This window comes from Anolis sagrei, chromosome 1 (assembly GCF_037176765.1).
Source record: "Anolis sagrei isolate rAnoSag1 chromosome 1, rAnoSag1.mat, whole genome shotgun sequence".
NCBI classification, from domain to species: domain Eukaryota; kingdom Metazoa; phylum Chordata; class Lepidosauria; order Squamata; family Dactyloidae; genus Anolis; species Anolis sagrei.
Genome location: NC_090021.1, coordinates 21339194 through 21355599, shown reverse-complemented (window position 1 = coordinate 21355599; position 16406 = coordinate 21339194). Strand labels below are relative to the sequence as shown.

General features: G+C 40.0%; 2 protein-coding genes across 2 annotated transcripts in view; both read left to right on the top strand.

Moving 5' to 3' along the window:
• The window catches only part of MSH2 (mutS homolog 2), an 80731-nt gene that overhangs the window by 52515 nt on the left and 11810 nt on the right, over positions 1-16406 (top strand). Inside the window, exons 9-12 of the mRNA XM_060780487.2 lie at positions 2580-2703; positions 3323-3473; positions 3685-3782; positions 14616-14861. Of these exons, the coding sequence (XP_060636470.2) occupies positions 2580-2703; positions 3323-3473; positions 3685-3782; positions 14616-14861 (619 nt within the window). The remainder of the gene's footprint in view (positions 1-2579; positions 2704-3322; positions 3474-3684; positions 3783-14615; positions 14862-16406) is intronic.
• The window catches only part of EPCAM (epithelial cell adhesion molecule), a 94460-nt gene that overhangs the window by 77085 nt on the left and 969 nt on the right, over positions 1-16406 (top strand). The gene's annotated exons all lie outside the window — the stretch shown is intronic.

Here is a 16406-nt window from a genome sequence, read left to right as displayed (position 1 = left end):
CAACATGCTCTACATGAGGTTGCCTTGGAAACTTCTTTAGGTCCAAAATGCCCCATCCAGAGTGTTGACTGGGACTGATTACAGGGTACATGCAACTTCACTGGTGACTGTTCTCTTTCTGGGCACAATTCAGAATATTAGTTATGACTTATACAACCCTGTATGGCTTAGATCCAAACTGTCTGAAAGAGCATCATCCTCCCATATGAACCTGTCCAAGACTTCGATATTTAGAGCAAGGCTTTCTCTTAGCTACCCAAATGTCCCAAGACAATTGGGTGAAAAAAATGATAAAGAGCTTCTTTGTGGCTGTTCCGAAACTTACAAATTCCCTTCTATGGGAGGTTGAGCTTCCCTCCACTTGGTTATCTTTTCACCAGCAGGCAAAGTTCATTTAAAGAAGGCTTCAGATTTTAATTGGTGGTGGCAGAAGGGCAGTTTAACAGAGTCTGTTGTTGTTGTAGTTCAGCATTTGTTTGTGCCTGCACCTGATACCTCTGAGGATTTTGGGCCTATTAGTCATTCAGATGACACTGGGGATTCTGGGTCTGCAAGTCAGCAGAGGAGCCAGCAAGAGATTTTAAGTTCTAAAAATAACTGGTCTGTGTCTGAAGGCAACATTCCTGAAAGGCAGTTCGCTTGGGAAGCAAGGTCAGGAGTAGATCTGAGATCAAAGGATGGAAATGAAAGTCCAGATGGCCAGTCCAATGAGCAGTTAGCTAGGAGATTTACGTTCCGTCAACATAGGGCTTCTCAAGAGAGAGTACTAAGGTCAAGATGCTTATTAGACAAGAACTATTTATCAGTTTCTCAGGGGGATAGCATGATTTTCACTAGCCCAACAGATGGGCTCATTAGCCCTGGCAACATTGGTGTTTAGATCCATGGTTAAGTCAAGGGATTTCTAATTGCATGTTCCCTTTTGTTCATGTCCCATGATTCTAAGTTTTGAGGACTGTTCCTAAATTTAATGTTTTGGAGTTATTCTGCTTTTGTATTCCTGGTTTTTGATGCTACTCCTGTACTTTGATTTCTGTGGACTATTCCTGATATTTGGACTTTTTAAAATACTATTTTGCTGAACTGCTTTTCATACATATTCTTCAATAAACTGCTTTGCTATTTTACCTTGGACTGGAGTGTGTTTTAAGTACCGAGGTGGTTCCCAGCCTTGGAGTGCAACAGCTGTATTTTTATCTTTACTATGCTTTGAATGTGTTTTTCAACTATCTTAGTATTTTAAAATGTATTTGATCAATATTATATATTTTGGCTCTATTTTCTTTTAATTCATATTGGGTACCATATGAAAGGTGAGCTGTAGATTGCAACTATAAGTACGTAAGCTTCAAGACATGGTATCTTTGGGTAGAGTCTGAATCTCTGGGGTGATTTGGCAAATGCCATCACTAAACTGGTCTCTCATTCTTTTAAAATTATTCCTCTTCAGTATTCTGATCACCATCAGGGAACTAGTTCATTACATTTCCTAAGCACACTATTGGGTGGATGCGATGTGGCAGCAACATCAAACCATTTGTTGGCCAGAGCCTTTCTAATTCCTGACGTCATTAAGCATTTGTGTTGCCTTTAAATTTTATCACCAAAAGCTAGGCCAGGATTAGGTCATCAGGTCCTGAATTTGCTATAACATTGGCTCTGTAAACCTATAGTTCATGAAATACTTCTGGTGGAAACCTTCTTTTTGGAGTGAGATGACTATTGTAGTATAGTGGTGAAGAGAGCAAGTTGGGAGGTTTGAATCTGAGTCTCCTCCTCCCATAGATAGATTTAGATTGAGGGTGACTGGGATATGAAATTCATCTCAATAATGCACTGAGGTGGAGGCAGAAACATGGTGAGAATAATTCATGAGTCTGAGCTAAATGTTTAACAAAGTCATCACTTAGACTTTGCAATTCAGCTTTTCTGCCAGGAATTTTTTTTAAAAAGACTATTATTTCACATAAAGAGTCTGTGTTTATGTCACAAGAGCCCTTCATTGAAAAACCATCCCTTCTTCATCTACAGGACTTTGTGGGAGGTCTAGATTTTTGTCACATTCAACAATCTGCTGTATTCTTTCTTATCTTATCGCAAGAAAATCCATTGAGGAGGTGGAAATGGAATAGCTGCACACATAGCGCTATTTGATTGATAGCACTAAGATACTTTCATCTAGGAAATCTGAACTTGCATCTCAAAGTGTCCTGTTTTCAAAATGAAGTGTGATGTGCCACAGGGCTCCTGTGCACACTTGTCTAGGCCATTAGGTTTAGTATGAATGGAGTTTATGTCAGGTAATGTTCAGAAACATGTTTTGGGGTGAGTGATTCAGACTAAGAAAGCTTCAAGAGTTTTTTTTTAAACCAAAAGTGATGATCAGATCTTAGGCTGCAAAATAGAAACATTCTATTAAAATGACAAATATTTTACAAAATATTCAGACACTTTAACTGGGCAAAATGACATAGTTTTATGTTGCTTTGTTGAATTAAAAGTGTTTTACTATTGCAAGATAAATGTGATTATGAAGTCTGATTTTGAGGAATTCCCCCCCCCCCCCTTTTGTATTCCAGGTTGAGAATCATGAATACCTTGTGAAGCCTTCTATTGATCCAAATCTTGCTGGCATAAGAAAAGTTATGGACAAACTAGAAGAAAAAATGCGAGGTGTGCTGAAGATTGCAGCTTCAGAGCTAAGTATGTTGAGAAAATATATATTTTTTAATCTTCTTGTTATTCCAAAACCTTCATAGTCTCACAGCTTAAAAAACAGTGTTACACTTGGTTTAGGAAAAGCTACAGTCTGAAGTGGCCATGGAAGCCAGAGAGGTTGGTAGCCTCTTTCCTAGAAAGATTGTAATTTTGAAGGGAAGAGTGGAAGATTGAAGAAGCTGGATTAAAACAACCCTGCATGCCCTTGCGGTACCTGTTTCGGGATATTTTTTCTGTCAATCTAATGCAGGTCAATAAATGTTTATATTGAGAACGCTCCCCTGCCTTTTGCCAATTTAGCTGAACTTAGGTGGTATGCCATTACAATTCAGAAATCCTTATAGTGCAAGGAAACCCATAGCTCCAAAAATAATAAGCAAAACCGACCTTGACTCTCTTGTCTCACCATCTAGGTGTTAGGACTTGTTGGCTTGTGACCATGAGTTAACCTCTCAGCAGGTGGCCTGGTACAATATCAAGCAGCAGAAACCAGCCAAGAGAGACATTTGACTCATTGAATGGTGATAATGGAAATGTGAGTTGTGTTTTTATAAAGCCACAGTCAGTCATGCCTTTTCTTCCCCCTTTGCTTTGTGTGGAACAGGTCTGGAAGCTGGGAAGAGCATCAAATTGGAATGCAATGCTCAGTATGGACATCATTTCCGAATTACCTACAGAGAGGAGAAAGTTCTGCGAAACAATCTGAAATATAAGGTTTTGGAAACACAGAAGAACGGAGTGAAGTTTGCCAACATGTATGTAAAATGTAGAGAGAAATTCTAATCCTGTCTTTAAACCTAAATTATAGCAAAAGAATGTATGCTCCTTTTTCCTTGTGGGAAATCAGCTTATTGTGCCAACATTATTTGTTATGGGTTGCTTTGTGTTTTCCGGACTGTATGGCCATGTTCCAGAAGCCTTTCCTTCTGACGTTTTACCCACATCTATTTGTTTGTTCACATACAGTGCATTGAAAGACCTGAATGAGGAATACATTAAGAACAGAAAGGAGTATGAAGAAATGCAGGATGTTGTCGTTAAAGAAATCATCAATGTTGCATCAGGTAAAACAGGCAAATGACATTGCCAGATGTGCCCCAAAACATTTCAGCAGCCCCTTTCTTATCAATTATGCCATGCCTAATTGAGAATGAGTGGCATTTGCCAGTTGTGAGAAATCTCCACCCAGATCCCCATTATGAGATCAAAATATTAGAACTTGGGAAATTCTTTTTAAAGTATTTTCATTCCACGTCCTAGTCTCCAGGGAAGCAGAAAACAAGCTTGCCCCCTCCTCCCTATGACTACCCCTCACATATTATACATGGTGGCCCTCATCATGTCTCCTCTAAGCCTTCTCTTCTGCAGGTTAAACAAGCTGCTCCTCATAGGGCTTATTCTCCAGACCCTTGATCATTTTAGTTACCCTCCTCTGGACACATTCCATCTTGTCAACATCTTCCTTCTGTTGTAGTGCTCAGACTTCAACCATAGATAGGTAGTTTCACTTGCCTAAGTGGAAGTGTGAGGTTTAGAGTCTCCTTAAGTTTTTCTGGGGTCACAGTAGCTCTGCTGTTGGTTGGAGAAGTTGTTAAGACTGGCTGCAGTTACTAACCTGTGCATTTATTCCCTTTTGCTGTTTTTGTCACTGACATACTCTTATACTCTTTTTCTCATTGCATTATTTTGATAGAGTGGTGCTCTTAATTTGATATTGTATTCAAAGAGATAGCAGTGTTTGTCTCTTGATTAATATCCTCTAAAGTTCAAGCTAGAATAAACCAATTAGTCTCAGAGGTGCTACTGGATGATTTTAACTTGATAATGGGCATCTTTGCATCCATATGTATGCTAAAATAGTGTCCACATAGATACTTTGTTCTCCTTAATTGAGAACAAGCATCTTTGATTCAAATAACTCTTCCCTTAACCTATTTTGAAGGCATAGGAGAGTGAGCTTTTTTGGGATGACAGGAAGATGATGAATTGGCAGTATAACACATGAGTTAGGCAGTGATGCAAACAAATTGAACAGATTACAGCTTTCTTTTGCATAAGATGTTCCAGATTGTCTGAGTGCTCAGGTCTAATGGCCGCCTAAACATTTGGTCATGGCTGCTAAAAGAACATGTCGTTCGAAACAAAATGAGCAATGTATGTCAGGTTGGGCTTTGTGGTAATCAACAAATTTGCAACAGTCTGCACAGCTAACAGCTGCTTTGAATGAAACAAAAATGCTGTGTACAGAAATACCTTGATAGGAACTCACAATACATATTTGAAATACATTTGTGAGCTTGAATGTTACAGACATGTTCTCTGGGAATCTCTTAAGTCCTCCTATGCAGTTCTATTTCTGTCAGTTGCTTGTTTTGCAGTTTTCACTTTCGCTGGAGTCCTGTGCCCCTAACCCCAGTGAATGGGGTTAGTTCACTGCAAGTTGTTATTTTTAAAAGCTTTTTTCAAAGTCTATTTTAAGGCTCATTCACCCAAGCCATATGTGCCCATCCTACACGTTGACTCATATTCAGTGTGTAGTTGTAAGGGGATGGCTTCTGACGGGGTTAAGTTCATTATAATGCTTGCACTGAAAGCTCAATTATCACAATTTCCCATTGTGTTGGACTTCTTTAAATACCGTATATACTCAAGTAAAAGCAGAGTTTTTCAGCCCCCTTTTAAGGCTGAACACCCCCCCCCCCCTCAGCTTATACTTGAGTCAAAGTTATTTATTGTTTTTCGTTGTTGTTGTTATTATTATTATTATTATTATTATTATTATTATTATACTCTATTATCATAATCAAATTTATTATTTACTATTATTGTTATTGCATTTATTATTTTAACCTATTTATTATTGCATTTATTATTTTACTCCATTTTTATTATTACATTTCCATTATTTTACTCTGTTATTACTATTATTACATTTCCATTATTTTATTCTATTATTATTATTTTGTTACACATATTATTTTACTCTCTTTATTATTATTATTGGAAGGATACGTAAGCACATTTACATAGAAGAAGGTTAGAATAATGGTTTAATCAGAGTTGGACACTCTTATCTTAAATTATAGTTTTATAGAAATGTTCAAAAACATTTAACCTTTTGACGCAATTAATGTAATTTTATTGGTATTTTTATTGTGAAATTTTCCAGTAGCTCCTGCATTTCCCACCCTCGGCTTATACTTGAGTCACTAAGTTTTCCCAGGTTTTTTGTGGTAAAATTAGGTGCCTCGACTTATATTGGTGTTTGCTTAATATTTTATTTATTTATTTGCTATATTTATACCCCCCCCCCCTCTCACCCTGAAGGGGACTCAGAGTGGCTTACAAATTGGCAACAAATCAATGCCGCATGAACAAACATAAAAACAATAAGCATATACATTAAACTATAAAAGTTAAGAAAACATCTATACATTAAAAATCAATTATTATGATTATGATTATAATATTACTGAAATATAACAACATATACCCCTTCCCCCCCACCACCTCCCTTTCCATAGCATTCATAGCATTTCTTTTATACCCTCCCCACTCCCCTGATTCCCTCAAAACACAAAGTTCTCTAGGTACAGATTGGGAGGGCAAAGAACATTGTGGGCCTTCTTGGGGGATGGTAAATGTGATATGAGGTTCTTGGGGGGGGGGGAGCAGTGGGGAGAGCCTTATCTGATGATAGTAGCAGATTACTGATCAGTTTGGTAAAAGGAAACACAGATTATAACAATTGTGGTGTCATAAGTGGATTGTGTAAGAGCCCACGGCCCGAGTCAGTTATGATGTGTTGTTGCTGGCCTTGAGTTGCAGAGTCAGGTGCTCAGTTCTGCCAGGAGTGAGTCCCCAGGAGCTGAGCCAGAGGCAGCCAGAAAACAAACACTGCCCCTTCTCTCAAAGCCCCTGGTGATGGTACCCTCACTCTTGCTTATACACGAGTATATGTGGTAATCTTTTTATTCATCTATATAAATAAAAATGTAATGTTTGTGGTATTAACATATCTCAAAAACCATTGGACGAATTGACACCAAATTTCCACAGTATGCACCTACTACCCCAAGGAGTGACTATCACTTAAAAAACATGGATTTTGTCATTTGGGAGTTGTAGTTGCTGGGATCTATAGTTCACCTACAATCAAAGGGCATTCTGAACCCCACCAATGATGAAATTGAACCAAACTTGGCACACAGGACTCCCATGACCAACAGAAAACACTAGAAGGGTTTGATGGGCAATAACCTTGAGTTTGGGAGTTGTAGTTCACCTACATTCAGAGAGCACTGTGGACTCAAACAATGATGGATCTGGACCATAGATATAGATAAATAGATATGATTCCCTCCCTCTCTCTCTCACACACACACACATGTATATGATAGATATAGCATCATAGATTTGAAAGGGACCCCTAAAGAAGGACAGTTATAAGTTGCATGTTCCAAAGTAGGCAAACCAGACAATCTCTACATCAACACTGACAAAGAAACAACAACAAATACTGTGTGCCCACAAGCATAAATGAATTACATATATTAGAAACCAACACTTTCTTATTACTTTATTTTTTACATCACCAGGTTGGGCCACAGCAACGCGTGGCAAGGGATGGCTAGTTTATCATAAGATTGAAACTGTGCTTTTCTGCTCCAGAACAGCAACTGCTAGGGGCAAAAGAGATAAATAAAAACAATAGCAATCCTATTTCAATAGGAAAATCAGAATCGTAATAGAAACATTAGCAAAGATGACTGGCATTTCCATGCTCCGTTTGTTTCTCGCTGCCATATCAGTGGGCAGTACAGCTTTCTATTTATCAGTCCCATGGACTCTCATTGTAATGTTCAATATAATGTTGCATTCACTAATTTGACCCCCAGCGTATAAGAGGCGTATAACTGATGTTAAACCAATGGTTTATGTTTCAGATGTAACAGATAATTGTGGCTTACTTTAACAAGGACTGCTGTGCTTAAGCTAGTGTATAAAGAGATGTGTAAGGATCATTATTTATGAAATAACGATTATTATATCCAAATTGCTGTATTTCTGCATTTGATGCCTTTTAAAAATAACGACTAATTGTCACAAAACGTACTCATTTATTGTCCATTCCTATCTTGAGTTTCTCCTTTCCCTTTCTCACTGTTGCTGCTTATTTGTGTGCGTCATCTTTGATGACATTTTAACTGTTCTGATGTTGTTTTGAAACTTTGATTTCTACTCTTTCATGGAATGCCTAGGGAATTTTAGATTGATTGGGCAGGATATGAAACTCTTGAATAAAATAATGATGACAGGCAGGTGGCTTGGGATGGGAAGGAACTTGAAGTGGCCTCAGACTGAAATGGGATTTCTTTTGTGTTGTGAGAATAAGGCACCGTCAGTTTAGCCATTTCTGAACAATATCACTGAGGACAGTTCTAAGGAAATGCTTTGATAAAATTCCAATTTTTATTCTCCTGAATGAATGTAGAAAACCATTGCACCAATTAGTCTTTTCGTTTTTCATTTGTCATATTCTTTGGTGCATAGTTAGGTCACGAGCTCAGCTATTTTTTTGTTTTTTAAAATTGGATTGTGGTTTTACTGTCTAGAATGGAATATATGTAGTGTCAGAGGAAGAGCAGAAGAGAGAAATTTAAGAGGATTTGTGTAATCAAATCCACTACACAGATGGTCTTTCTCCAGCAGAATAAAGATTGAAGATGATCTCTCTATTGACAGCACTGTCATCAAAGCTTAGAATATGTTTTGGGCAAGGCTGTGTTTCACTCCATGCTCACTTAGTCCTTGCAAGGATAGGCACAATTTGCCATCTTGTTGGGCAGCTAGACATAAGTGAACCTGATATTCAGAGACAAATCCCAGACACTTGGACCTAATGTGCATGTGTGCTGTGTTGTTATGTACATGTAAACAATACTACTAATAATAGGAGCAACTCCCGGGTCCACCCAGTCCAACCTGTTTCTGCCATACAGCAAAAGCACAAATCAAAAACGAAATGCAAAGATACAGAATGGGGGACAATGCCTGGCTCGAGAGCAGTACGTGTGAAAAAGATCTTGGAGTCGATGTGGACAACAAGTTAAACATGAGCCAACAATGTGATGTGGCGGCAAAAAAAGCCAATGGGATTTTGGCCTGCATCATTAGGAGCATAGTGTCTTGATCTAGGGAAGTCATGCTACCCCTCTAGACCACACCTGGAATATTGTGTCCAATTCTAGGCACCACAATTCAAGAGAGATATTGACAAGCTGGAATGTGTCCAGAGGAGGGCGACTAAAATGATCAAGGGTCTGGAGAACAAGCCCTATGAGGAGCGGCTTAAGGAGCTGGGCATGTTTAGCCTGAAGAAGAGAAGGCTGAGAGGAGATATGATAGCCATGTATAAATATGTGAGAGGAAGCCACAGGGAGGAGGGAGCAAGCTTGTTTTCTGCTTCCCTGGAGACTAGGACGCGAATCAATGGCTTCAAACTACAAGAGAGGAGATTCCATCTGAACATGAGGAAGAACTTCCTAACTGTGAGAGCCGTTCAGCAGTGGAACTCTCTGCCCCGGAGTGTGGTGGCGGCTCCTTCTTTGGAAGCTTTTAAACAGAGTCTGGATGGCCATCTGTTGGGTGTGCTTTGAATGCAATATTCCTGCTTCTTGGCAGGGGGTTGGACTGGCTGGCCCATGAGGTCTCTTCCAACTCTTTGATTCTATGATTCAAAGCACCCCTAACAGATGGCCATCCCGAGCCTTTGCAGCAGCAGCAGTAATAGCAACTCCCCGGGGACCCAGTCCAACCTTTTTCTACCATGTAGTAAAACCACAAATCAAAGCATAGGGAAACTTCTTTAGCAATTCAATGTTCTCTGCCTAAGAAAAGGGCAATTAGCTTTGCTCAGGGAATGTGAAAAAATGAATCTCAATGGAAGTTACCTTTCTGTTTCTAATGAGTTGAAATTTTATCGCCTGTCTTTTATTGCCCTTGTCACTAGTGTCCACATGGCTGTGCAAAGGAGAGGCTTCTGACTGCATAGATATCCTGCTCTAAATGATCTTAATGAACAAAGTGACATCTGAACAAAAGCCACATGTTTTTTTAAAAAATTTTTTAGCCTGATGAAGAAGCTGGAGAAGCTTTGATGCATTTTGTGCATTTCAGTTGACCAATAGAGTTATCACTCTTTTGTGGGACCTGGGTTTTGTTGTATTCCAGTGACAAATTGTTGGATTAGACAGTTTGTGATTCGTGTGTCATGCCGCTCAGGCATGTAGACAGCTCATTTGAGATGTTAACAGTGTGCCATTTGCTCATTCAGCATATGAATCACGGCAGCATGCTCATTTGCAACAGTAGAGATTACAGTAAAATGACATGCTCAGTTGCTACAAGTGCTTTGAATTGTTGCTGGAAGTGTCAGCAGCATTACTTTGTGTGAATTGTATCACTCTGAGCCAATGAAATAATAATAATAGTTACTGTAATAAGTAGTATTATCAATTGCATTTTAGTCCTGGGCATGCTCTAGGAAGCTTAGAGGGGGATGCGGACGTGTCTCACTTGGTTTTCCACATCGAGCCTGTGGAAGTGATCAAGGTGGAGTGATTTATGTAAACTCACCCTTTGGATTGTCGAAGGCTTTCATGGCTGGAATCACTGGACTGCTGTTAGTTTTCTGGGCTGTATGGCCATGTCCCATAAGCATTTTCTCCTGTCGTTTCGCCCACATCTGTGCCAGGCATTCTCAGAGGTTGAGGGATCTGTTGGAAACTAGGCAAGTGAGGTTTCTATATCTGTGGAATGTCCAGAACTCTTTGCTTGAGGCAGGTGTGAATGTTGCAAATGGCCATCTTGATTAGCATTCAGTGGCCTTGCAACTTCAATGTCTGGATGGTTACTGCCTGGGGAAATCCTTTGTTGGGAGGTGATAGCTGGCTCAGATTGATTCTTGTCTGGAATTCCCTTGTTTTTTGGGTGTTGCTCTCTATTTACTATCCTGATCTCACAATTTTTAAATACTGGTAGCCAGATTTTGTTCATTTTCATGGTTTCCTCCTTTCTGTTGAAATTGTCTACATGCCTATGGATTTCAATGGTTTCTCTGGATAGTCTGACATGGTAGTTGTTGGACAGTTTCAACTTGCAGCAACCTCACCCTTTGGACTTTTAGAGTGGAAATTTGGGCCAAAGACTTTTCTGTTTGTGGGCCAAACTATACAGAACATGGAAAATTTGTGAATGGATCCTCCCTCGCTTTAAATCTATATCTTATGTATCTACCATCTACCTATATTAGAGGAGACTGCTTTCCAAAAATGTGTTGCCTCCAGGAGCTACTGTTTGAAGAAGTTACTTTGGGGAAGTTCCCAATGGCAGAGCACACATGTAATGTGCAAATGGTCCAATGTTCCTAATACAGCAGCTCCAGTTTGTAAGGTCAAGAAACTAGTGTCTAACACATTAAAGAGCTATTTCCAGTAAAGAACTGCAAACTTAAATTTATGCTTGTATTTGACCTGTGAAGAAACTTTCAAGCACACCATCACCATGGCCGTTTTAAATAAAAATAGAAATGGGACATGCTATTCATTATCTAGCATCTCATCTAGATAAGGGGATATGCTATTCATTATCTAGCATTGCAGTTGCTCAAGTCGCTCCTGACACACACACACACACACAAAATCTCATCTAGCTTGGCCTTCAGCCTGAGTTCAGCTCTCCTGCTCCACAGTAGTTCAGGAATTGTTTCAGAAGGAAGTTACTAGATGTAAACCATTACATTGGAGAAAGGTGTAGTGGGAGCAATATCATACATCTCAATGGATATGTGAATAGTAGTTTTGATATTTTATTAGCCGGCACTTCTCATCTCTTAAACATCTCCTTCTGGGATAATTGCCCTGTGATTGTTTCCTCAATAGCCTTTTGTGTGTTGAAATTAGTCTCTAAACATCTGGCCCAAACATACTAACACAATAGTTGTTAGCACTGTTTTTGTGTAATAAAACACACAGTTGGGAAGCTGAAGTAAATGAAATTGTTTCAGGCCAGGAGAGGATGCCAAAAAGACCAAAACAAATTTTCTGTTAAAAATGTCAACCAATGAGGGAGATGGTGCTCTTTCATAGTCAGGAGGGATAAACAGCAACATAACTACATTTTGCTCCTTATGGCTTTCTAATTTTGTGATGGAAGTGGTTTTTCTTGGGAAACTTTCCAGAGACAGTACTGAAATGTGCAAGAGAGATGACTGTGGTCTAGCTTTTTGGAACAAACTTTCAAAGCACTAAAATGCTGCCTGTTGACAGAAAGTTTTAAATGCATGCTCGAAGATTTGTGATATTAGACTTAGTCCTGAGCTGACTCCGTGCAAAGTACAGTGAGCCCTCCTTATCCATGGATTCTGCATCCACAGAATCCATCATCCACAACTTGAAAATATTCCTTTCTTTAAAAAACCCCCAAAACATCTTGATTTTGACATTTTATATAAGAGACACCTTTTACTGTGCCATTGTGTAGTATTTAAGAAAACTTGAGCATCCGTGGGTTTTGGTATCTCTGCTTTTTAAAAATGCTCAGAACATTTTGCATAGGTTTCTAAATACCAAGTTAGAACATTTGTGCATTTGGACTGTGTTGTATATTTTATGATTTTGTTTTAATGTCTCTTCTAATGTCTGGATCTTAATCTTGCATTCATAGTTTTTTGGTGGGTAAATAGGATGGGTCATGTTATAAATATCCCCAAAGCAGTTCTTTATAACTTGCTAGCTGAGTATAATGGGACCTGTATCTTAACTCCCTGAATATCTCAAGAGTGTAATGTTAGTGAATATTGCTCAAAGAACAAGGGAAAGGTAGTCTTCTCCTAGCTCTTCTTTTATCTCAGTCCTGTAATTCACCTTTATCCAAGCAGAAACTTTCTCTTCTCCAATCATTCTTCCTCTCTACTGGACAAAACAAAACACCATAGAGAAAAGGCTTCTGTATTGCAGGGTCCTATTTAAAATTGACATTTGTTTTTGAAGAAATATTAAAATTATGAAGCTGTGGCACCTGCAGAAAAATGGCACCCAAAGCAACAAGCCTGGAAGCATTTTTCTGTAATTCATAAAAAGAAAAATCGATGCTGATCAATAAACCACAGGCAGTAGAATTGCAGATTAAAAAGCCAATGGGAAATTTAAATTGTTGCAGATTTTGAAAGATCTCCATTGAGCTGGCAGGGAATACTCCAGGTCTTAACTTGGTGCCCAGACGCACATGCCAAATAAATCTCACTTGTACAGGGTTGGTCTCAGCAGAGAGAGAGATAGAGAGAAAGAGAGAGGGAGAGGGGGAGAGGGAGAGAGGGAAAGAGAGAGGGGGGAGAGGGAGAGAAAGGGAAAGAGGAGGAGGAGAGAAGGAAAGAAATAGAGAGGGAAGGAGAGGGCAAGAGTGGGGAGAGGGAGAGAGGGAAAGAGCGAGAGGGGAAAGAGAGGGCAAGAGGGGAGGGAGAGGGAGGGGAAAGAGAGGGGGATAGAGAGAAGGAAAGAGAGGGAAAGAGGGCAAGAGGAGGGAGAGAGAGGGAAAGAGGGAGAGAGAGGGAAGGGGGAGAGGGAGAGGGGGAGAGAGGGAAAGAGGGAGGGAGAGGGAAGAGAGGAGAGAGAGGAGGAAGAAAGAGTGTGCGGTGGGGGGGGGGAGGAGACATACATACATACACATATATAGGGCTTAGAAACTCTTCAAGCAGTTGAAGGTCAGCACCAGCACTTTGAAGTTGGTTCTGGATGACAACCACTGTGGTTGAGTTCGGATCAGTTTTCAGTGACTTCCTCTGCAAAAAAGATGAGACATAATAAGCTTTAATCTTCCAGCTCATTTTTTTTACAGTTATAAGACTGACAAAGGATGCACCAGCACTCTAGAAATATGCTAAATAACAATTGGAATGGCTACGGTGTATGATTTTTTGATCATGTGATTTTAATGCTTATACTAGGATGCTTTTAATGCTTAAATGTGTATTTCTTATGTTTAATGGTTTTAATGATTTTAATTTATAGTTACATGTTAGTGTTTAGTTATTACAATTTTCTTTCTTTCTACATATATATGGCATTGAACTTTTGCCACTAATATGTTGTAAACTGCCTTGAATGCCCACCCCAGGTGAGAAGGGCAGTATATAAATATAGTAAGTAAATAAGTAAGCAAGTAAGTTAATAAATAGAATGAATGCAGTTTGAGATCACTTTGACTGCTGTGGCTCAATGCTATGGAATATGAGAGTCATAGTTTTTACGAAGTTTTAGCCTTCTCTGCCAAAGAGTGCTGGCATTTCACCAGACTACAAACATAGCACGGAACCATAACAGTCAAAAGTGGTGTTGAGAGATTCTGGGAATTATAATCTTAAAATGTGGTTCAGTCATAGATTTACAAAATTCCCAACTACTTCAGGATGTAATGAGAGAGGCAAATTGTGCTTTCTCTGTCCAAAAACTTGTTATGATCAAGACTTCAGCAGTGGTTAGATGCTGGGCTGGAACTGTTATGGGATGACTACCAAGTCAGAAGAGTCCAAAGGGACAATTCCCCAAAGTGTTGAAATTAAACCCTTATACTAATCCTGAATCAAGGCAGCTCAAGGACCTCCCCAAAGTGAAGTTCTCTTGTCAATAAACCTTGAAGGCCTTTCCCCTAAAGAATATACAAATGTCTCTCCTAATGTCTCTTATTTTGATTCTGAATGGATTAATACATTCACAGCTGTGGTTCATCTATGCTGAAATAATCAGATAATGATGTGGTTCCATTTAAGAATGTGGGTTCCTTTGGTAAGAGTAAAAAGTGCATTGCTGTTGCATTGAGCAGTGCTTCTCTCCCAACAGGTTACAAAGAGCCCATACAACGCCTGAACGATGTCATAGCCCAGCTGGACGCGGTGGTCAGCTTTGCTCAAGCCTCCAATGCGGCACCAACGCCATACGTGCGCCCCACCATTCTGGAAAAGGGGAAAGGGAGCATTGTGCTGAAAGCTGCGAGACACCCCTGCATTGAGGTCCAAGATGACGTTGCCTTCATACCTAATGATGTGACCTTTGAGAAGGGCAAGCAGATGTTCCATATCATTACTGGTAAGGAATTCATTTATGTGCTGCATTTATTCTCAGATAAGTTGTGTGTGTGTGTGTGTTGCTTTTCAAATTCAGTAGAGTCTCGGTTCTTCAACATAAAGGGGCTGGCAAAACGTCGGATAAGGGAAAATATCAGATAATACGGAGTCTCCTACAGACCCATCCCTCCCAGATTCCTTGTCTTTGGTGCTACCTTTCAATTGTTTTGTGAGGCCTCCGGAAAGGAGTTGGTCAGGCCCAGGTGCTTTGTGAGACCTCTGGGGGCAGCCAGGTCTGGGTGTTTTTCAAGGCCTCTGCAAAGGAGGCAGACAGGCCCCATGGAGCAACAGGCCCCGATGCTCAAGAAAAGGCCCCAGAGAGGAAAAAGGAAGCAGCAGGCTCCAGAAGTGGGCCACAAGGCCTGAGAAAAAAGTAAGGCCCCAGAAAAGATGAGCCACAAGGTGCAGGTGAGGGGGGAGGTAGCAGGCTTGGCCGATGCCTCCTACTGTTTTCTCCTCCTCGTTGCTTCCTGCTCCGCTCACACTGGAAGATACGCTCAGCCTTCGCAGAGGGAAGGAGGGAGGACACTTCCACTTCTGGTTCTGCGTCCTCCCTCCTTCAGATAAGAGAGTCTGGTAAGGCAGAACGTTGAATCAATGAAGGTCGGATAAGTGAGACTCTACTGTAACAACAACAACAACAACAATGACAATGATGTTTCCTAGCCTTAAAATGAAGAGAAAAAAATTCCAATCACTATTTGGTATATAAACAGGTAAGCAATTTGGGAAGGTGTTGAGGGAGAGGCATTTCCAAACAATCTGAATGTTTCCTATTGCAGTTTTAAAGAGTGCTTGTTGCACAATTGCACCAAGAAAAGAAGTAGTAGGTATGAGTTTCATGATACCCAGAGGAAGCAATAAACAAGGTAGCGGTAGTTGTGTGGGTGGTATCGGTGTTTACTGTGCAAGAAGTCTGCAGCATCCTTCCTCTTCAGTTTGTTCTTCTGTGCTACTTATTTACTTGTTTTGTACCTTTTCCTCATCTCCTCTTCCAGGAAGCCCCAGATAGAAATGATTTTCTGCTTCCTCTCACCCTGCTATTGTCAGTCCCTTGTGCTTTTTTCTGAACATCCTTAAATCTTTTTTCTACAGCTTCATTGATCTGCTCAGGCAGATCTCCAGGTGGCAAACCTGGACATGACATCATCCTTTTGGTCCCCAATGAAAACCCGCTACCTCAAGAGCCTTCCCTATTCTTCTTCTCTGATTTCATTGTACCTTTACTTTATAACTTGTTTCTGGAGGTACCAAATCTCACATGAATCATCATCAGAGTTTTTATGTTCTTGCCCTCCCCAATCTGCCTCCATGACTCACCTTCAGTTGGTAGATACTAGTCATGGGCCTGGTAACTGTTACAACTGTTTAATATGTGTTTTCATACTGTTTGTTAAATTTGGATGGCACAAAACGATACACTCCCCTCCAGTACAGAAATATCAGTGAAACGAAAGGAAAGTGAGAACAGTAACAGTTTGATGTAATGTCGAAGGCTTTCATGGAG